This window comes from Argopecten irradians, chromosome 3, assembly GCF_041381155.1.
Source record: "Argopecten irradians isolate NY chromosome 3, Ai_NY, whole genome shotgun sequence".
Taxonomy (NCBI): domain Eukaryota; kingdom Metazoa; phylum Mollusca; class Bivalvia; order Pectinida; family Pectinidae; genus Argopecten; species Argopecten irradians.
The window spans coordinates 20,222,689-20,246,943 of NC_091136.1; the positions used below are offsets into that span (position 1 = coordinate 20,222,689).

Below are 24,255 nucleotides of genomic sequence, written 5' to 3' on the forward strand. Positions count from 1 at the left end.
TTCATACCGATGTTAAAATGTTAATTTTCATGATTTTATTTACCGAAATAGAGCTAATGTTGGGTAAGTGCATTTTTACACCCCTGTGTTTATTTGTAATATGTGACGTTAAATATACCTTGTATCTGTGAGTCTCAAATGTTTAAACAACACTAAAAACTAATGATGCGTGCACGTCTCCTAAAACACATATAATAGTTACTATTTCACAGTTGCACCGTTTGAACTTTTTAATTTGTATTTGTTACGAAAATAATCGCTTACTATGAAAAAGTATCGATTGAGTTAAACGAATGATATAACTCTTGTGAATTGACTTTTACAAAAAACAAAACAACACTTTTTCGGAAAATAAATGCTTTAATAAATATGCGTGAACATATAATGAAAGTCGCAAAATAAATTGATTACACTGTATAATACATGCAGACATGTCTCACATGGTACAATAACTGCATATTGTCGCGTTTGTTACGTTGTATCGTATCTGTTGATAACCTGACACCTTACACGCTTCGTACATATATGTATTATACAAATATAATTTGCGACAGTATTTTCTAGATTATTTTATGCAATATTCTCTATGGTGTATATGATTTTCACAAAAGTTATAAAGAAAAACAACAAATGGTTTTGTTAAATGTTTTTCTTTTGTGATGTGTCCTATCTAGTCTTGGAGCTGCTACTTAGGGATGGATTCCAGTGGCTTTTCAACTCTGCATATAGATATAAATGAATGTAGGATATATGAGCTTCTAAACATTTAACTGAACTATTGTTTTTATGCTTTTCTTAGTAAAAATGGTGCCACTCTGTTGTAATCGCAAGACTAAATAATGTATTTTATTTTGCAGAACGCTTTAGCTTTTTATGCATTATTTTGCATTATTATCAAGAGACAATATAAATGATTTTAATAACATATATATGTATCAGTGTGTTAAAGCTTATACTGATTATGAATGTTTCATCAGGTTTCTTCATATTACATTTTTAATGCCCATGCATCCTGATATCTCGATCTAGTGATTTAACCCCCTTACAGCTGATGTAGTTTATCTTTAATATCTCTGTGTCCAGTGATTATCCCCCTTACTCTCCATATCTATTGATCTTTTCCCCGTCATGCCTTGGTTTCCAATGACTATCTCCTTTACTCCCCATGTAGGCTGACCACTGCTGCTGACTATACGGTAAGGTCCGGCCGCATCTCTTTGTTGTACTGTTGTTAGAGATACTGCTACATTTACATGTCAGCCGGAGTCTGTCAACAACAAATAATATCAATATGTATGAAGAGATGTGGGTTTTAAGTTCTTGGACATATATGTCAAAGTTTAATTATTAATTTGCATTTGAAATGTCTTGGCCAGATACTGCGGAGGACTGGGATCTTTAAATTGTCACGTAGGATCCTTTGATTGAATCTGAGCCGTAGTCATCAAATCTACCTAACCCTTTAAATGATGTTTGATCGCCAAAACACACGAGTAATGATTAGTTAAACGTGTTAATCTTTTGGACTACCGTGGTCCAGTGTGCTTCTAGTCCTTTGATATACTTAATTGATTACGAAAATAGTCCTTCAATCTCGCATGACCATGATTGCAATATACTTTCTTATCCCCTGCTTTCTCCGAAACGAGTATATTAATTTGGATTTGTCCGTCCGTCTGTCTGTAACACTTTGTTTCCGTCTAATAACTGTAACAAATGTAAACAGATTTTCTTCAAATTTGGTGACAAGGTTAAATGCCTTAAGGGCTCGACCAAGTGCGATCGCGACTGTCGATGGACCTTATTTAGCGGAGTTATTATCCTTTGAATTACTAAACACGTCATTTTCTGTCATTTCCGTGCAATAAGTGTAACAAATGTAAACCGATTTTCTTCAAACTTAGTAACAAGGTTCAAATGCTTTAAGGCCAAGTTCGATCGCGACTTTCAACAGACCTTATTTAATGGAGTTATAGCCCTTTGCTTAATTTAAAAAGTCATTTTCTGCCATTTCCGTACAATAACTGTAATAAATATAAACCTAATTTCAACAAACTTGGTAACAAAGTTAAATGTTTTAGGGGCTCGGCCAAGTTCGATCACCACTTGCGACGGACCTTATTTAGCAGAGTTATTGCCCTTTGATTTAATAAATAAGGTCATTTACCGCCATTTTCCTGCAATAACTTATAAATATTAACCGATTTTCTTCAAACTTGGTAACAAGGTCAAATGCCTTAAGGGTTTGGCCAAGTTCGATTGCCATGGCATGTTTCAACCAAGGTTAAACCTAACCTCAAATTCAACGAATTTGCTTGTTACTATATAACTCGTTCAAGTGTGACATTGAATTATGTTATTTCTTCTGATGTTGTTAAGCATTCCTGGATTTTTTTTTAGAATAATAGTGTTTCATGATTTTATGATTTCCATGATGGTATTAAATTTTAAATCTTCAGACAAATATCGTAGGACGTTTGTAAATACGGAAACAATAGTGAATGAGATTACCTGTAGACGGTCATTTGGCCCATGTTGATTTTGTAAGGATTGAATGTCTCCAGACTTTGAAATGTAGCATGTGAATGTTCGTCTGCATGTGCATGACCGGAAGCCTGCAAACACTCTTGTGTAATAACATGTTGGTACTTGTCATGGTCGAGTCCGTAATACTTGCCTGTTAAATAAAACAATCGCTTAACAAATAATTTGGTATTGAATAAGAACCCGTTTCGAATGAGACGATTCAGATTAAATTTATAAGCACTTCGAAAAAGTCTTTGCTACAGTTTCACACAAAAAATCTTAAAGCAAATTAAATGTCGTCAAATCGATGGCCAGTTTCATTTTAAATAGGAAACAGCTCTCATCATAATGTATAAAACAACTTCAGAATCGACAAAGAATTCAAATGGCGCCAAATAACTCCCGAGTGTACTCAGCAGGCTTATTTTACTCAACAGCAGCTAGTAGACGTTTTTATACTTAATGGGTCGACAACGTTTTGCAGTATGACAAATTCGTTATGCATACGCTTACCGGCCCTTCCGGCCAAATTACCTAACAATTGTGATGTTTCTTTCATCACTTTACCGCGAATGACTGCTTTCAAAAATATCATTTTTATGCCAATTGTTAATATAATGTTAATACTTCTAATTAAGAAATTAAACTTACTTGTTGGACTAAATCGGATCTTTTCTTTTGCCATTTTAACATCGATGCATTTTTGGTCTGATGGAAGAATTACTTGTGTTTTAGCTGGGAAGAACCAATAAGTAGCAAACAATAAGTCTATGGAATGGTTAAAGTCTGGATGGTTTGGAGGTAGGGTTGTTGGAGCGAGTGTTCCTGTTGACAACAAACGCTGGAGGCCATCTTCGTCATGTGGTCCAATATGACGACGTTTTCGTTTCCTGTGACTATTTTTGGTTTTCTTAAAGTCTGCTGCACTTGCTTTATAATTGATATTATTGATTTTCTTTTTCAATACTTTATTTAAAACCTCTCTTGTTATTCGTCGATTTCTCATATGAGCTATTTTATCTAAATCTTGATTTGATTCCTGTCGATTGTTTGCTCTCTCACGTGATCTGAAACGTGGACGCTCATAACCATGATAACCATTCTTGTACGATTTTTCATAATAAGGATCGTCTGTATAATCCTCATTCGGATCATTTTGTATGACGTCACTGATATCGTCATAAAGGCCTGGATCAATGTAACTTCCGGCCGCCTGTTCTCTAATGGTAGCAGACGGATATGAAGGTCTATATTTAACTGGCGGTCCTTTCTTTGACGTTGTCCTCAGTCGCTGTGATGATGGCGGGTCATAAATATACTCTCCCTCAGTTTGACGAAGCATATCTGCATCCTACGCCGAAAATGAAATGAAAGGATAATTTTAGTATACTGTTGTTCTATTTCTGTTCTTTTGGGTGGATCCGTCATGACGAAAACATCCTGTTATGTTTACACAAAGATATATTATTATGTAAACTGACTAAGATCACATTTTAATCTGAGAACAGTTAAAAATCCTTTTAAATGAACTGAGCTTTGAATGCGTATTACATTTTTCATTTTTTTTTCATTTTACATTTTCTCACATATCTGAAAAATATCTTTCAAATATTTTTTTGAATTTTTTGTGTAATTGTCAATGGTCATTTCCTGTAGTTTGTATATCCAATGACATTTTCCAGTATCCCTTTTTGACGGTGACTATCATTACAATATCATTTATATAAATAAGAGGCCCATGGGCCTTAACGGTCACCTGAGGTAGAATATATAACTAAACAAATTAAAGACATATAAACACTATATGCTGGGCCTTGAAGTTAGTCAGTGATTTATAAATTTGACTTTTAAGACTATGAAGAGTATTTGCTTCCATCAAACCTGTGAAGTTAGAAGTATTTTTTGAAATCTTAATCATTTGACCCTGCTTGGTCCTGCCCCTCTGGTCCCCCAGGGTGTTATCGAGGACTGATATGAATAATTCTAATTAAGTTTGACTACTTTCCTATGAAAATTGGACAACTAATGTTCACAAATATGTTTTTCCTATATAAACTAAAGTAAACTTAACCCCTCCCCAGGGGATAACGTGAGACCCCAAGGTTATATAATTCATAATTTTTATAAAACACCTTAAGACCTTTCCATCTATCATAATTTGATTCTACTATTTCCAGAATTTTAGAAGATTTTTGAAGTTTTAGTCTATTGACCCTTTTTTTAGCCGCGCCCCTCTGCCCCCAGGGGGTCGGCAAGGACCAATATGGATATGATATTAAAATGCTATCTCAGGCTAATAATTCTTACCAAGTTTGACTCATTTCCAATTCAAATTGAGCAAGAAATGCTCATTAATGTGTTTTTCCTACATAAGCTATTGTAAACTTGACCCCCTGCCTAAGGGGAAACGTGAGACCCCAGGGTCATATGATTTACCAATTTTATAAAACACACTTTAAAACCTTTTCATCTATAATGTGTATTTGGTGCTACCATTTCCAGAATTTTAGAAGAAGATTTTTGAAGTTTTAGCCTATTTTACCTTTTTCGGCCCCGCTCCTCTGCCCCCAGGGGGTCGGCCTGGACCATTATGGATATGATGTTAAAATACTATCTCAGGCTAATAATTCTTACCAAGTTTGACTCGTTTCCAATGAAAATTGAGCAAAAAATGTTCATAAATGTGTTTTCCCTATATAAACTATAGTAAATTTGACGCCCTCCCCAGAGGGAAACTTGAGACCCCGGAGTCATATAATTTACATTTTTGTAAAGAACATTAAGACCTTTCTATCTATGAAAAGTATTTGATTCTAATTTCAGAAGAAGATTTTTGAAGTTTTAGCCTATTTGACCCCTTTTTACCCCGCCCCTAAGGCCCCTGGGGGTCAGTCATAGAAAATTTGTTAATATGATTAGATGGCCATCTCATACTGATAATTCTGACAACATTTGACTCATTTCCTATTACAAATGACCAAATAATGATCAAAAATGTGTTTTCCCAATATAAACTATAGTAAACTTAACCTCCTCCCCAGGGGGAAACTAGAGACCCCAGGGTCATATAATTCACAATTTTTGTAAAGGACCTTAAGACCTTTCTATCTATGAAGAGTATTTGATTCTACCACATCTGTGAGTAGAAAAGAAGGTTTTTGAAATTTTACTCAATTTTACCCCTTTTGGCCCCTCACACAGCCCCCTGGGGGGTGGGGACCATATAACTCACAATTGTGATTGGCCTTATGCCTTAGAAGGTTTGTGCAAAATTTCATTGAAATTGCTTCAGCAGTTTTGGAGAAGAAGTCGAAAATGTAAATTGTTTACAGACATACAAATGTACAACGCACGACGACGGACAAAAGGCGATTAGAATAGGTCACTTGAGACTTTGTCTCAGGTGACCTAAAAAGTCTATATCGATCATTTCGTTTTGGTATAGCTAAAATGTTTCATTCGGGTGAAAATATCCCTAAATACTTTTCACACCAATATGCAAAAATTCCTGTATCTGTTATGTACAGTAACGACAGTAACGAATTCCTGTATCACACCAATATGCAAAAATTCCTGTATCTGTTATGTACAGTAACGAATTCCTGTATCTGTTATGTACAGTAACGAATTCCTGTATCTGTTATGTACAGTAACGAATTCCTGTATCTGTTATAGACAATGACGAATTCCTGTATCTGTTATGTACAGTAACGAATTCCTGTATCTGTTATGTACAGTAACGAATTTCTGTATCTGTTATGTACAGTAACGAATTCCTGTATCTGTTATGTACAGTAACGAATTCCTGTATCTGTTATGTACAGTAACGAATTCCTGTATCTGTTATGGACAATGACGAATTCCTGTATCTGTTATGTACAGTAACGAATTCCTGTATCTGTTATGTACAGTAACGAATTCCTGTATCTGTTATGTACAGTAACGAATTCCTGTATCTGTTATGTACAGTAACGAATTCCTGTATCTGTTATGTACAGTAACGAATTCCTGTATCTGTTATGGACAATGACGAATTCCTGTATCTGTTATGTACAGTAACGAATTCCTGTATCTGTTATGTACAGTAACGAATTCCTGTATCTGTTATGTACAGTAACGAATTCCTGTATCTGTTATGTACAGTAACGAATTCCTGTATCTGTTATGTACAGTAACGAATTCCTGTATCTGTTATGGACAATGACGAATTCCTGTATCTGTTATGTACAGTAACGAATTCCTGTATCTGTTATGTACAGTAACGAATTCCTGTATCTGTTATGTACAGTAACGAATTCCTGTATCTGTTATGTACAGTAACGAATTCCTGTATCTGTTATGTACAGTAACGAATTCCTGTATCTGTTATGGACAATGACGAATTCCTGTATCTGTTATGTACAGTAACGAATTCCTGTATCTGTTATGTACAGTAACGAATTCCTGTATCTGTTATGTACAGTAACGAATTCCTGTATCTGTTATGTACAGTAACGAATTCCTGTATCTGTTATGTACAGTAACGAATTCCTGTATCTGTTATAGACAATGACGAATTCCTGTATCTATTATTAACATTTATCATTTCCTTTATCTGTTACTGAGAGTGACTATTCCTTGTATCTATTATTAACAGTGACCATTTCATGTATCTATTATTTACAGTGACTATTTCCTGTATCTGTTACTAACATTGATTAGTCCCTGTATCTATTATTGACATTGATCATTTCCTGTATGTAATATTGACAGTGACCATTTCCTGTATCTACTTTTTTTCTACAGTAGCCATTTCCTTTAACCAAAAACAGGCTGTCTTTTGTATTTAGTCTTTACAACGAATATACCAACATCTTTAATTTGGACTCAATAAGATTTTGACAAACATTTCCAATGCAATTAATTTTGTCGACTGGTCGACCACCATTGTTTCGATTGACCATGCATCCAGATTCCAGTGGCAATGGTATTACCTTTGATGCTAACAGACATTGTGTAGTTCTCACCTTGTACTTATTCCCAGGTCTTTCCATCTCCGCCTGCCGCGATTCCTCCTGGAGGTCTATATAACTCTGAAGCCGTTCCGGATGTGATCGGAGATAATCTAGTGCCTCGGCGGAAGTATTGATCCATTTACTCCTTTCTATATCCTTCCGCTCGACTGAAACGAAAAAAAAACCAACATTTTAATGAATTCGAATTAACTGTACTATTTATGATGGACGATTTCATATATTTTCAAAACCAATCAGGACTTTTATTGATAACATAATATTTAGCCGAAAAAATTCTTCTGATAGGTATTCAGAAGGATGTAGAAATGTTTTGTCCTTGACATTTGTTTGTTCCGATTTTAATATAAATATGTTTAATTTTTCTTCTCTTCACAAACAAAGTTTTGAACGAAATATCTTGAACATGTGGTGGGAATAAATTGATAATAAGTCATGTGATCATTGCTTACCTGAGTAGTACACTGTCTGACCCGGTTGTTTGATATTCCGACTCAATGCCAATATTTTGCTGTAACCCTGAGATTTAAAGCGTAGGCGGCAGAAGTCTGCTCTAGACTGTTCGTGAACGTTAGTGCCTATAAAATAACTTTTCAAACTTAGAATATTTTGTTTTTCCACATGACACTGTTTATTTATCATTTGATATCTATTGCTGATAAAAGTTTTTAAAGTGTGAAATAAAGTGATTTAATCATTCAGCTAGAAATATTTTTTTATATAGCGACTATTTATTTTACCATTTCAATCAAATATTATCATAGTATGTTCACACATATCCGGATGAAAAAGAAATTACTTAAATTGTCAAACAAAGTACAAACCCTCGACGAATTTAAATTCCCCGCCTTGTCCCTCGTGACCAAGACAATCCGATACCCAGTAAACAAACAAGTCATTTCCGGTTCCTTCCATGCTGACAGTGAGCGGAGACGACTGGGCCCCTATAGTATCCCACAGAGGCTGTTCAAGAAGGGGTTTTCCAGTTCGCCCGTCTAAAATTGTCGTCTAAAACATTCAGTAGAAAGTACAGAGAAGTTTTGATTTTTTTTCATCCACAATATACTCCTTACAACTCTATCTAATTGTTGAATATCATTACGCTACATGTACTATACCAAAGTAAAATAAAAGTCAGTTAAAATCATATTTGTATTGTTACTTCACGGTTGGAACGACTGAGACAGGTACGTGTTATTTCTCTGTTACTACATTGAGCTCCTTGTGACGTCAATATAGGTATGCATTATGCTGATTGTCAACTGGTTGATGTTCTTTGGATTAACACTGGCGTGAAATAGGCAATCCTAATTTTACTGATTCGTCTACCTGTTTGCCCCAGTAACAGTTCCGAAATGAACCGGAAATGACGTACCTGAGATCGGAAGTAGATAGGAAATCCAGGACCGTGTGCGTACTTCACCATAAAGTCGGGTACATTGTCTTCATTATAGTATCCTGCAGCTGGTGTACTGCAAACAAACAAAAAAACTAATCAGGTGTGAATATCATCTCGTTGCCGCTAATATTACTTTTCTTTATGCCGTCCTTGACGGCTTACGTAATACATTGTCGCTTCGTAATTTGACCAGATAAACGGTAAAGGTTGGCTATTAATTATTTGTGGACAAGTATTATTTTTGTACTTATACTATAAAGATATTGCTTAGGAATTTTAGCATTGTATTTGATAAATTTACATAGACAACAACACTTTTGAAAATTGATAATGCTGCTTTTGTTCCTCATTTGGACTTTTTGACCTTACTTGTATGACTCGGACGACGGAAATGATTTGTTCCAAAGAACACTGTAGGTGACACCATCGATCGCCATAACAGAGGAGTTAAACATCGCCATAATGATATCATCAACTCCATCTCCCGTCAAATCTAATAAAACGGGTGGAGTCATAATCCCTTTATACTTATCCGTGTATACAAGGCGGGCCTGGAAAAGGAAGTGAAGTTATAATTACAATTGTATATATACAAGCGCAGCACTCGTGTGTTTTGTACATCAATTCAAGAATTAATCGGCGAAGCGTGGGGAAAAAAGCAAGTGCCACCTGTATAGCCTCCGGAAGATCGGTTTTCCGAAGCTTATGGGTACTGTTGGTGCTAGAATTTACTGATATCATTGTACTAAGACTATAATCATGTAGGCAATGATACCGATATATATATATTAACAGGCAATGGCATGCAGAACGATAAAAGAAAATAGGTGACATTTATCATTATCACTGCTCGCTGCCCAATAAGAAAAACGTCATATGTATTATTGATAATTTTCTCTAAGAAATTGCAAACAACATAGACTTTTTGTTTATTTCCTGACACATCTAATAAAAACCAAAAACGACTATTCCATTATTTTTTATATATGTAGTTACACTTCAAAATATTATAATCTGCAATTCATATCAATTGGTTCCGATAAAGTTTATTCTCATTTTGTTTCATTTAATAAGGATCCCTTAGCTACAAGTACATATACAGCAATATCTCGATGCATTCCATGTCATCTATACACATCGATTTTATATTGTCTATGAGAAAGGTCAATATGTAGAAAGATTTTTGACGGAAACAAATGCACTTTGTAATGTTGAACATAAATCAACGTAGTATCCTGTAAAAGTGTAAACCAGACGAAGCGCAGTTGTGCACACATACAACCGGCCAACATTTTGGCAACGTTTTATTTAGGTTGCGACGTCGGGGACATTCTGACAATGTTGTGAGAATGTTTTTCTCCAAACGTCCTCACGACATTAGCATTTGACATACTGAGAATGTTTTTATATGGTTAGGAAAAAAACTTTGACAATAATGTAATATATTTCAAAAAGTATTATTGTTGGAAACAACTTTTAAAGGAAGCGAATGAATCTATTCAAATAGTGATACATACAAGTAGGCCTTATATTTTTTTCAATAATTATTAACTAATAAAAAATAATTAATCATTTTTTGTACTTGTAAATAGTTTTATTTTTTGAATTACAGATACTATAGGTATTAATTGAATAGATGAAAACAAAACAAAAAGTATAATTATAAATACCAAGTTTACATACCGATTATTACGTCAAATATGTAAACTACCGAGTTATGATTAAAGAGTTGTGTTACCGCCCTTTCATTTTAAAGTTTATCCGCTAGGGGTCGGTATCAACTATTTAAAACAAAAAATTAAAATCATTAGAATAAAGCGTCTTTTTATACCAATAAATTGTGATTTTGAAACTAGGAGTGGAAACTCGTAAAGATTTGTTTGGTGTTTGCGCGGTTATTTTCACTTCCGGTTCTTTGTTCATTCAAACTTTGTGTACACACGTGCTTCACACGGATAACATTTCTTAGCCTCGACAGCATCCAAACAGGATATATAACTTCCAGATATCGACAGATATTTCAAGGTAAGTCTTTGTTGATTCGTATACTTTGTTTTTAAAAGAATGTGTTTATTATATCGCGGTAAGTTATTTTATCTATGTGTGTAGTCAGTATTATGAGTATGTAAATTCCCTGATATGCCTGTATCCTATTTGTGTTTTTATTTATGTAATAACGTACCGGCACATGAAAAATATATCGTCTAAATCAGTAAATAGATGTTTAATGTTTTATTCTGTTTTTCTTTTACAGATGAAAATGCTTACATAAGTCCACACGGAAGTACGTGAAATGGCTCCTACACAAACAGTCTAGGTGGAAGTTGTTGCACCTATTTCATGCAGGATGAGCAGAAGACATTAAAATATTATATAAACACTATATTTTGTTGTTATTGTACTTCAAAATACTAGAATAATGAAAATAAACAACGTAACATACAAACGTTGTGAAAACATTATATGAAAACATTCGGCGGACGTTGTCAAAAAACGTTCCCCAAACTTTCATTTGCAACCTTTTTGCAACCTAAATGCAACGTTGCGATCGGACCTAATAAAAACGTCCTCCGGATGTTGTGTGCCCACTGGGGAGGAAGCGCAGTTGTGCACACATACAACCTACAATCCTATTAATGAATGCGTTCTTAGCGTAGTTACATCTAAATTAAACTGGATAAATATGTTTTAAAACCAACACATTTCTGAAAAGATTATTAACAACTTTTTTTTTCGCCGGACCCTATTGCGTAACAGAAGCATCAAATTATAAAAGTCCGCTTTGGAAAACCTTGCTTCCGCAGACTATAGAGATCACACAATGTCGATACATGGGTATTGAGGTTTGATTATATTGATTATGTTTGACGTTCTATTAACACCCCGGGTCATTTAAGGACGCCCTCCCACATGTGCGCAATGAGTTGTCTCGTGAGAATGTCTATGTTTTGGTTACTGCGGTATAGTTTTGCTCTGTCTCCTAGTAATAGTGGAACTCCTGCCCTTTTTATTGTGCCATCTCACTGGAGCATGCCGCCGCCAACGACACCGAACAAATTTAAAACGGCAATAATGTTACTGCTGTAAGGAGACAAAACATGACTATACAACAGCCCCCCAAAAGACAGCGACATTTACATCTGCAACAAATTACATACCGGGGAGGCTGTCCTTAAATGAAATTAACTTTTAATGGGACGTTACCTTAAGCAAACAAACAATCAAACAAGAAACATACACTGTGTATATCTCCGCGATACAATTTATCTAGAGTGATGCTCCACAAACTCCCCGGGTGTGTTTCGCCCCCTGTTCCAAACAGTACTATTTCCGTCCCGTCACCCATCGTATAAAGCTGCGGGGAGTAATATGACTCGCGGTAATCGGGCACTCCGATTTTCTTAATTATTTGACCCGTCCTTCCACTGAACAAAATAATTCTCGCTGATAATCTGTATTTACTTCCTGACAATGGAAAACAAAGTTTGATTATACAACAATTGCTCATTAGACTTGAAATCAATTTCATTTACAACTTTTGCTAAACATTTAAATTATATATGTTTAGTTACTATATAAATTTTTGTACAAAAAGTATGTGCCGTTGATCAAATAGTATTTCACAATGCGGCTTTCAACAAAAACCAACACTATTTTGTTTTATAGTTAGCTTCACTATTTACGCCTGCGCACTGACCTGGTTCCTGCAGGGGGTCACCCCCGTGCATCGTGAGGATATCGACGGTCTCATCGCCGTCTAGGTCCCGGATGATCTGTGGGGTATACAGGTTCATAATGTCTTCCTTACCGTAGTCAAAGTTCCAAAGAAGAGTTCCGTCCCTTCCACTCACGGCCTGGAATGCCTGACAATCGATAAAATTATCTCGTCACAAAATACTGAAAGTGTACTTGTTAACTATATTATACAAGGAGAGGACATCAAATATTCTACCGCTAAATTTATCGTGTAAATAACTGATTTACATCATACCTCGTCCATACCCACAGTAGAATATGAGTAATGGTAGCTCACTTACAGAACCGATCCAACAAGGAGTTCCTTTTAATATCCTGAAGGTTTGTATAGGGTATATCTATTAAAGGTGATACTAGATTTTTGTAATAAATTGTGAATACATATTAAAGACGCTCCATCACCGACAGAGCATACACGATACCATTCATTTGATCAATATCTGAAGTTTAATCACGTTAATAGTATATATGTCTAATTGACACACAAATACATTTATAATATATTTTTTTAATTTTGCCTTTGGTGCATGCGCAATCAGTATTTCTTTCCATATAGGACGTAGTGCCATGGACATTTTTCGGGTTGCAAGTAATTATTTTTTAAAAATTTATGCTGAAGTGAAATAAGAAGCTTTTCGCTTTTCAATTGTGGTAATGATGAAGATTTAGTAATTTGCAACTAAAAAAATCATTCTCAATCTTCAACTCCATTGAATATATCGTTAATACAAACATTTCCTATTTACTGTGTTGATCTGTACTTACATTAGCGCGTCCGCCAGCAAGGCAATCTAGAACACCATCCTTATTTAGATCTGCATTACAGTTCACGCCAAACAGCTCGTGCGGTGAATAATGGCGCCAGAGTTCGCGGCCGGTGGCACCCTCAAGTGCCATCAGTCCACCGAAACAAGGATGGGTGCCATTGAAGTAGATATCACATACGATGTCCGGTAGGTAATAACCATCCGCTCCTATGGAGAGAAATCATTTAGATGTGATTTGAAAATCTTGCAGTCTTACTTGAAAACTAAAAACACATCCAATGACTTGTGCTTTCTTTGATGACATTTATTTCACTGAGTCATATGATGGAGTAAATGGAATATTTTTAATTATAATATAGACATGCTTTGACAAACAGCGATGCACCCATATAAATAGCTGAGTGGTATGAGTGGATAGCTAAGAGATATATATTAGTGGTATAACTAAGAGGTATAGATGAGTGGTATAGCTGAGAATGGTAGAGCACTATGTTTAGAACAGTAGAACTATACATGGCACAGCACTTCAGCTTTAAATGAAAGTACATGTACCTTATAAAATAATGAATATGGTTTTTTTTATTTGCGTCTATGACTTGTTTGTTGCCAATATCATTATTTGGAAGTGACAAATATTTGTTTAGCTGAATTTTGAGGAATTGTTTGGAGACTTTTAACTATCTGCAATATTGTAGCTCAAAAGACTTGTAGGCATATGGTGTCGTCTGTAGAGCAACAACTGTTGCCTTGTTCTGCTAGTGGAGCAAAGTAAAATCGAAGAAAACTACTCTTAACAACTTTGCTTGCATATTGTTGAGTCAAATTTATGCCCTTACCTTATAGACAACACCTAATGAATTTAAGTTACAGTAAGATATTATTTGCTTTATATATAAATATGATGGTCTTTGCAAAGCAGAAATTCTACAGATTGTGAAATTAACGTCATGTGGCCGGTAAAATTGATATTATTGATGATTGTTGTTAGGCTGGTTTAATAACAATAACACTGCAGCAGTGCTCCACTAGAACACATAGAAACCATTTCGTTCCCGGCCGGAAGACTTAGTAGGTCAGGTTAGTGTACTTGTTCCAGTTGTTCACGTCTGTTTGACTTACCTGTACCGAAGCCCAAGATGATGTCTAGAACACCGTCCTGGTTAACGTCCACTAACCGGAAGGCCGACTCCGTTATTAGTTTTGGAAATCCCATTACCCATACATCTTCTACGGTTAATGTATCACAGCCAACTACTTCCGGTATATTCGACGATAATGAATCCACTCCCGGTCCATGCTTATCTTTCGTTTTACCAGGGTGTTTGTTATATAGATATAATATCAATGTCATAAGCGATCCTAATGATAACACAATAATTAAGAAACATGAGATGGTTTTTAACTGTTTGCGACATCGACAGTTCGGCGTACGACTTTTGACCTTTGGCCTCTGCCTAGGATGCATGAGAGGTTTTGACGCTGACACTTTGTCCATTTTTGGGCCTTCCATAAAGACATCATCTTCATCGGAGTAGTATTCTCTCTCCCAATCCTCATAATTGTTGTCAACGTCATGGTAATTGTTATCTACGCCATCATGTGTTACGTAGCCGTTCCGTTTCAGGCCTTTCTTACTAAAAATAACCCTTGTTTCCTCCATTCTGACAAATCTGAAACATATTTCATACATTTGTTACACTACATCTCTCAGGATCAAGGTTCAGTGCATGATTACTCTTTCCTTTCCATTAAATGTCTTTTAAGAGGTTACGAGCTTTGTTCACAGAAACCTAATGTAAAGGAACTTTCACTCCGATACTAACCAACCAACCACCCCCCTCTCCCCCCCAAATGAATGATTTTCTATTTGAACAACCCGGACCAGTTCTTCTACAAACTGAAGTGTTGACCAAATGGAAAATGTTGGTAGAATTGTGCCCAAACTATTCATCTGAAATATATAACAAATATTGTACTTATGAAAATATAATTTATCATCTCTTGTGGAGGAAAGATTCGAGATTCGACTTTTTTCCGTGTTGACAAATTTACGAAAAAAAAGTGTAAATTGTGTCAGACGTTTTGAAGTAAACTAAACTGTGTCACGATGCGTGGGAGGTGAAACAGCTCTGATAATTGATATAAAGTGTATATCGATTTCCCATTTACACAGAGAATCGTCCACTAGACATTGTTAATATGTCTGTTGTATTGTCCTATCAGGGGACATCAACCTATCTCCTGTGTAGCAAGAGTAGGTATTGATGGAAAGTTACTGTATTATTACTAGGAAGCACAGAAGCACATTTAAGTTAAAAGTGAATGTTTGTAAACGTTCAACTGTATTAAGTGATCTAAAAGGACGCAACCCGAATTCGTTTTGTGATTGTGATTCGCATACCCACCGGGCTAATCGTACGAACCGAGCTACGCTATTTACGCTCGTGGAAACACTACTTTTACGTAGAAAAATGTCGTCTGGGGGAGCGTATGTGATATATATTTGCTCGGTGTTTCAACTCACGGCCAAGAAACCAAATATACAAGTTGACCATGGAACAGTAGAGTATTTCACCAATGCGTAGAAGCAAAATTGATGTTTTATTGTATTATACTTTGTCCTGTATTTCGCGCACAGTAAAGACGGGTTTGTCATATCATGGTTGAAAAGTGAGACTGTTGTCATATATTCAAACAGATATATATCTAAACGAAAACCTGGATTCAGTTCATTAAATTATCACATATTTCGATGGTTAGGTTACTTTTTTTTGGTCCTTTGCCGTGAGTTGAACACCGAGTAAATACTTATCACATACGCTCCCCCAGACGACATTTTTCAAAGTAAAAAAAGGGTTTCCACGAGCGTAAATGGCCAGGTTTGTACGATTAGTCCTGGTGCTACCAGAATTTGTGTATTGGTGATGTACTACGCTATACCTCGTGTGTAGCCTGGTGCTACCAGTATTTGTGTATTGGTGATCTACTACGCTATACCTCGTGTGTAGCCTGGTGCTACCAGTATTTGTATACTGGGGATGTACTACGCTATACCTCGTGTGTAGCCTGGTGCTACCAGTATTTGTATACTGGGGATGTACTACGCTATACCTCGTGTATAGCCTGGTGCTACCAGTATTTGTGTACTGGTGATCTACTACGTTCTACCTCGTGTGTAGCCTGGTGCTACCAGTATTTGTGTACTGGTGATCTACTACGTTCTACCTCGTGTGTAGCCATATTAGTCAATATACATGTACCTCTGCTAATTAGGCTTCATATGATTATTTATTTTAAATGAAAAATTGAAATTATTTTATCTAATATGAGTAACTAGGTCACCTGCATTGTCCTATTAACAAGCTTTCGCCATTGACATAATTAGTGTTACTTTTTTTTACTGTCGACACAACAGATATACGGACATACAGATATATAAAAACCAAAAGTGTATTTATTTTCGCTGAAAAGAACAACTGATAATAGTCGAATTAGAATCCATGTTTTATTCCCATTTTGTATCATAGAACATTTGATATCCTAAACAAAACCACGTGGTATTCGTTTGGTATATTAGGTTTAACATCCTATTGACAGCCAGGGTAATCATGGACGGTCTCCCGTGTATTCAATATATTGCGGTGTGTGCATGGCTGTGTTTTGCAAGGCTGAGTCTCCGTGTTATAGTGGAACTCTTGCCCCTTTATTGCGCTATTTTACTGCAGCATAACTTTGTACTTCAGATTCAAGATAAGCAAGAAAATCAGATGATATAGCAGCCATATTAAGTCCTCTTAATGACAAATAAGTACCAAGTATTATGTAATTTAAGTGATGGTGACATATACACAAACAAATATGTACAAGCATATGGATAATACGTTTGTATGGACAAAACACATTAGATGACAATCTATGAATCACATTGCGGTGAATGTATATCACCTTTAAACATCTCATTAGGTGATTAGAGTACCTAGTGTTAGAGTCTACGTAATTTTTGACTGTAAAGACTGGTGGACTGTATACATCATAGTAGAAATCGACCAGAGAGAACAGTCGGCAGACGATTGAAATGAGGCCGTTGACAGATGATCGATAATTAACCGCAGTGTCTCCCTATATAGAGAACATATGTTTGAATTAATACTGGTCAGATTGATTAATCCGATATTATCGATCTAGTCCAACACTACACAGAAACAAACATTGGGCCTGATAACAACCAGAGGTAATGGGTCATTGGTTTAATAACAATGTGGCAGGGCGTGATCAACATCTATGAAAGGACATCACAGGTACAGTTATAAAATAAACTTGGAACTTAACTCATCACGCAATACACACTCGTGTTGGTCATGACGAAAGATAAAGTAGGTAGTCCCAAATATTTTCATAAGTCTGTAAAGATGGAAAGTGTTTCGGGGCGAGAGTAGTGTATCGCCAGCAGATAATGAACCCGCAACAACGGACTTGTTTACCAACTGACCACTTTGTTTTATACTACAGTAAAACCAGATACAAAAGAAATTTGAGAAGACCTGTCAATTTATGAATTGTAGTAAGCGACAGTCCTCCTAAATGGAATCAGTTCTCAAACGTCAACCAATTCCTAACAGGATAACAGTCAGGTTTAGGTTACCGGAGTTCTCATCAGAATTCGTCCAGTTTGATGTTATTCCTAACAAAACTATTTATGTGCCCTATATGCTTTCTGTTTAGGGATCTTTGTACAAACAAGAATGCGATGAGACGTTGTTGAGATCACAAACATCAAACCATTCACATATGGTTCACAACGTCAAAACATTCGTTGTATATTTTGCTGGTATTTAGGAACAGTTATGATTTTGCTGGAGAGTTTTGTTTTCTTGAATGAAATTTCTTCAGCCTTAACACTCATTTGTATCATTATATTATTTTTATAGATCTCTGTTGACGTTCTGTTCATACGTTTATGTTATTTAATATGATGCATTTCTTTTATACAGATGTTATGGAATGGTAAGAGACATATAGTTCACTATCACAAGGACATTACCTATAAATGGAGATAATAGTTTTCTCCGTATATTACACAAACATATGTACTGAATACGAAAAGGGACGTCGTTAAATGACTACTGGCTGTTACACCTAATAAACCAAACCTTCAAATATCAGTCTTATTGGACAAATGTATAAAAAGTATAGCACGCATCTTTGCTCTTGTTTAACGTTGTAGCATTTATCACGGGTTTTATTTCGTATTTGACTGTCCGTAGGTCGGTTGTACCTCCACCATCAAAACTAGACACCTTTAATTGAAGTTGATGATAATGATCCGTCACGAACATTAATTTCTTCTATACATCATTAATGTATTTCAAAAATACAGCATTGCTCTATTTAATATACGCTGAGTATTTTAACGGATTCACCTTGTGTCCTTTAACCTGACCCCCTATTTTAATTATGGACAGATACGTCCTTATGCTGACCGTGGCCAAGATGGTGATGACGGTAAGGATGTCCGTGTCTCTTAACAATAAATAATAGTCTTAATGGCAAGCTGAAGCGGTCCCCAGAACAGCTTAGTATAATTCCCCGATACAGGATCCCGTAATGTTAGAGTGTAATGTAATAAAACCCAACTGTATTGAACTCGAGTTAGAACCAATGACATTGATATTATCAACTATAATCACGCTACGGCAGCATACATTGTACGGGTGTTCAGATTTTTCAAACATGAACTCCACAATACAAAGCCTTATCTAAAAATTGGTATAGACAGTGAGGATGTGTGGTTGCGATTACATGTATTTATGGCTAATGCTTTTGCTATAGACTACTTATACTAAACGTATCTGCCCATAACCGCGTATAACCCCGCTTCAATCCCCCACCACACACCCTATATACAACAATACCCGAAAATACAAATGATGCCTATTACCAACAGTTGTATTTGTCATACCCAACAACATTTCGCCTTTGAGAATACAGCTCATTCTGACCAACTACATGGTACCTCTCCTTCTCTCTAGCATGGACGTGATAACCCCGCATGGAATGTATTGCAGTATTTACACATTACAATATGTAAAACTGGGACAGGTCATGATAGTAAAGATAAACCATCGCCACAAAATGATTCTAAGAGGAGTTCTAATATTTTGCAATAAAACGTACAGCATATTGAAAATATGTTAGATGACTAATTTCATCTTAGGTTTTGAATGCTGGTGCCAACAAAAAGATTTGAAAAGCCTATTGGATTTTATAGGAGTATGGGTTTACTGAAAATTGTCGACGTAGCATTTTGCATTGTTTAATTATTATGAACATAATTTGATTATGTATCGCATTTTAGAATTGAATACCTAAGTGACATTCACAGTTGACGGCCGTTAACATTTATATGGCATTGTAACATGGCGAGTAGAGTATTTAATACCACATATTATCACTGAGCGATAGTCCCAATGCCGCTCTGCGCCTACTCCCAATAATACGGCTTATTGATCCGCTCGCCGGTCGATATCTGCCTCCTACTCAGTCTCATTCTCACAGACCTATATATCAAATACATACCCAATAATGGTTTACGTGTCCATCTTCGAAGAGAAGAGTTCCGTCACAAGATGTAGTCCTCAAACTTGTCTTCGTCTCTGTACCCTGTTGGTACCTTCCAAAGTCCTATTCTTGCAAGCGTTTGTGTTGTTCTCCAGGTGAAGTCTCGGCACCGACGAAGAATGACGAGAGTTGAGTATTGACATTATTGGTAAACAGTTGTGCGTTGGGTTACTAGTAACGGCCGAGACGAGCGTATGTGGGATGATCGATCGGAAGGTAGTGACAATTCTGCTACAGCTGATGGCGATGTGTCGTGCAGCGAGCTGGTGCCGCAATCTCGTAACCTAATGTAATAAAGGTGTAAAGCTTTCCATAGGATTATATGCAACACCAAAAGTCCAAAGCAATCGATGCTTTTACATAAACACCAACAAAATTAATTATGTTCATGGCTATTACTTAATTTCACAATTTCAATGCACATATAATACATTTCAACATGGATAACTATAATGGCACAGTTGATAGAAAAATACTTTCAGTTGATGAGAAAAGTATCTGAATTACCGACATGAGCGAAATAATCATAATAAGTTCAAATTGGATGTTATCTCCTTACCAAATTGTAGAGACAAACTAGTGAAATAATTAAATTTATAACATAATAATATTTTGTTATCTTAATCCAATTTTAAATAAGACGATTATATACATCAATGCTATTAATAGCTTTTCTATCGGGATTATTCAATAATTTGAAGTAAGGACATGAATTTGTATTTCAGATGTAATAGTATACAGCTTCATTATTATTTAAACATTCACCTGTAATAGTTACTATATAATCAACAAAACCGAAGTAATGTTTGCAAGCTAATAAATGACATCCATTGTGTGACCATGATTACGTCACAGATGTCGGCATGGAAACAGCTGAAAACAGTCCAATCTTTGTATCTGATGGAGACAGCTTGTCAACAAAGATCCGAAAAATGAGAAGCTACTATCAATATATTCGTTTTGTATCTCCTTGTTATATTAGTGAAACTCATATACTATATCGTATTATGATATACTCGTCAAATTTTCCGTGTAAAGCAGGCATGTTTGTGCTCTAAAAATGGAAATGTCACCTCATCAATCATTTCTTAACGTGCCGGCTAGCTATCGATTGTGGAATCAGATTCCTGTAATATGCCGTAAAGTATCAATTTAGTGACACGAGTTTGCCCGATCGAATATAATCAACCATGGATTGGTTTCTACGCACTTAATGCTGATAACGCAAATCGCTCATTACCGAGAAATTTCTGGTAAATCACGACATCCGGTCAGACCATTGACAGTATGCGGATAAGCGAATCGCTACCTTTGTGTAGTTACATACACCTTTAAATTGTATTTCTGACATTATGTTACTCACGTAACGTTGCAGTCACAAACTTGTCGTGATAATTGTGGCGACTAGTTAAATTCTAGCAGGACTTCGTAAGTAAGATTTAAGATATATACGTATGTAAATATAATGATATCACATATCAGATAACCTGAAAGTCCAGATACCAGGAACGTAGTAACTGTGTCTGAAATGTGTTTAGTCTGTTATTCTTAAACTTGCTAGACTATGCTACTATAAATCGTAATAATGCATATTTTTCATAAAACTGGAAGTTAGATAAGAGTTAGGCACACATTGTAGGTTATATTAAATAAAGTTAATTTTGATTGCTACATCTCCAAGATACGAAGGTGTTCTTTCTACATTTTTGAAGTCTGGTTGAAAGCTTCTTACATTTATGCCGTAGTGATTTCATGAAAACATTTATTATCTTTCTCAGTTGTGATGGATACAGTCACCATCGATCTTGGTATATTGCTGAATAATGGTTACTTATGATAATCATAAACGTGAAGCATGATTCACTCTATCCGAACATCATGACCTGGGTTATAATTACACAAATAATACAGACTCGTATAAAACGAACATCATATATATTGCCTCGGTTCGGGACCTATTTGATTGGGGTGTTGTGCGGATGAAACCTTGTTGTCGGCCCATCAGTTTGGCCAGGTATATTACACATGCGTTTTTTTCTATTGCTCTGAACAAACTACGACAGCAGAGCTAGCGCAGCATGTCTGAACATTCAGAAGCGAACTTCTAACACAGTTCGGCACGTTAAAGACAACTTAATATTGAAATCTAAATCTAAATCGATGGCATTCAGAAAATCAATTGCGTGTTTAAGCTCAGTAAAACTCCATCATGAAATATTATGAATGGACAATTACAAATTCAACATGAACAGTTGTGAACAACACAAATGCAACGAAAACTTGATAGTAAAACCATGTTAGAGGCATATAGGCACACACGTAACTAACAAGAAAATTGCTTAAGTTTAATACCATACAGGCAGAGACTTATCTTATTATACTTGAATCACAGTCCCTCGATGGTCGAGAGCTCCTGGAGCGTTAAACATGAGTTGTCGTTCGTGTAACAGGATTCGGACCCGCCGGGGTATTCTGATAAAAAAAACAAGGACATAGTCATTCAGATCCCCCGCCAATGGAGATATCAAAGCTGAAGTAAGTTTGATTGTGGAGACTTATGTGTATGAAAAAAAAACAGGAAAAAGGAAGTTGAGGTAAAGAATGATGGAGTATAATTAAAGTAGAGCGGGGCTGCAATTGTTGAATCAGGTATACAGCCTTGACATTTATATTAGACTATATACACAAAGATGGGTGGAGTTTTGCAAAGTAACATTTACCATTTACCATGATATTTTCAGCAATGTTTCCATGGTAACGGAAAAAGTGCAAAAAATGAAAACCTAAAAATAGCAAAAGGTACTACTAGACCATAAAAAGAATGTGTCTATGAAGTTTCATGGAAATATCTCTGCTGGTTTTAGAGTTATGCTCCGGAAATGAACCTGCTACAAAAATATGATATTTTCAGCAATGTTTCTATGGTTACAGAAAAAAGCACAAAAAGTGAAAACCTAAAAATAGCAAAAGGCACTACTAGACCATAAGAACAATGTGTCTATGAAGTTTCATGGAAATATCTCTGCTGGTTTTAGAGTTGTGCTCCGGAAACGATTCTTACACAAAAATCTGCCATTTTCAGCAATGTTTCCATGGTTACAGGAAAAAATGCAAAAAATGAAAACCTAAAAATAGCAAAAGGCACTACTAGACTACATAAGACCAATGTGTGTATGAAGTTTCGTGGAAAAATCTCTTAAGGTTTTAGAGTTATGCTCCGGAAATCATTCGTACGGACGGACAGAACTCATTTGTATATCCCCCGCCAACTTCGTTGGGCGGGGGATAACAAAATTGACGGCAAACGACGACTCCGTCTGCCTTTGACCGAGGAAATTAGCAATATTTTTATGATAAAAATCACAGATAACACAAATACACGTGATGTAATGTTTATATGCTGTTACAAGCTAACGAGAGTTGCTTTTTGAAGATACTTATTGTTGCGCGAGAAAAAAAGCATTCTCCGGCATATTAAACTATTTATTAGCCTGGTAGCATGAACACTTTTTGTTTTACCCCGGTTGGTCATATTTCCTTCGTACTACGAAGAAGAGAAATTATAAGATCCTAAATTTAGCCGCCTTTTATGATGAATTAGGAGCAGCAGGTACACTATATTACAATAAAAGACTTACAAATAACACAAAACAAACAATTGACGAAATGTTCGTTATTTCTTACATGCCACATGGATTTGATTTCGCTTACAGACAATTATTAGCATACAAGTGTTTAGACGAAGTTCCCTTGCCTATTTTCCCGAATGCCAACATTTGTTTTGCGGCTCGTATTTCCTGGAAAGTTCAGGGACGTTTGATTATACCAGGAAGTGTGAATGAGATAGGGGGGTCTGCCGCTACAACAGTGTAGATCCGAATTGTGTACGTAGTTAATAAGTCGTAGTTAATTAGACATGTTCAGCTGCATAACAATCGTTTTGTTATTACATCGTCGTATCTTGTAGTTGTCCTTATACGGACACTATGCCTGAAATGATAGTAAAGGTAAAGGTGCAAGCCTGCTTTTCGCATTCCACACACGATATGGTAAACTGTATCATCTACATGTACTTTTATATTATTTTCAACCCATCCATATAATATTTAGGTCGCCTTAGTCATCTATTTAATTCAAAATGCTACTTTTTTTTCCTTAGTCATCTATTTAATTCAAA

General features: G+C 35.8%; 1 protein-coding gene across 1 annotated transcript; it reads right to left on the reverse strand.

The window, feature by feature from the left end:
• Window positions 1-346: 346 nt before the first annotated feature.
• Window positions 347-20,704, reverse strand: LOC138317787 (uncharacterized). The gene is made up of 13 exons (XM_069259678.1): window positions 20,037-20,704; window positions 14,580-15,130; window positions 13,459-13,667; window positions 12,635-12,800; window positions 12,176-12,402; window positions 9,307-9,488; window positions 8,914-9,010; window positions 8,363-8,546; window positions 7,991-8,116; window positions 7,533-7,687; window positions 3,178-3,877; window positions 2,512-2,677; window positions 347-1,267 (listed from the first exon to the last, which is right to left on the reverse strand). The coding sequence occupies exons 2-13, from the start codon at window positions 15,118-15,120 to the stop codon at window positions 1,096-1,098; spliced, it is 2,925 nt and encodes a 974-aa protein (XP_069115779.1). The 5' UTR covers window positions 15,121-15,130; window positions 20,037-20,704; the 3' UTR covers window positions 347-1,095.
• Between the last annotated feature and the right edge of the window lie 3,551 nt (window positions 20,705-24,255).

Coding starts and splice junctions, on each gene's coding strand:
- LOC138317787 (XM_069259678.1), bottom strand. CDS start 15,120: ATGGAGGAAACAAGGGTTATTTTTAGTAAGAAAGGCCTGAAACGGAAC. Junction 13,668..14,579: donor CATCTTGGGCTTCGGTACAG/GTAAGTCAAACA, acceptor TTCTCTCCATAG/GAGCGGATGGTTATTACCTA. Junction 12,403..12,634: donor TGACCCCCTGCAGGAACCAG/GTCAGTGCGCAG, acceptor TTCCATTGTCAG/GAAGTAAATACAGATTATCA.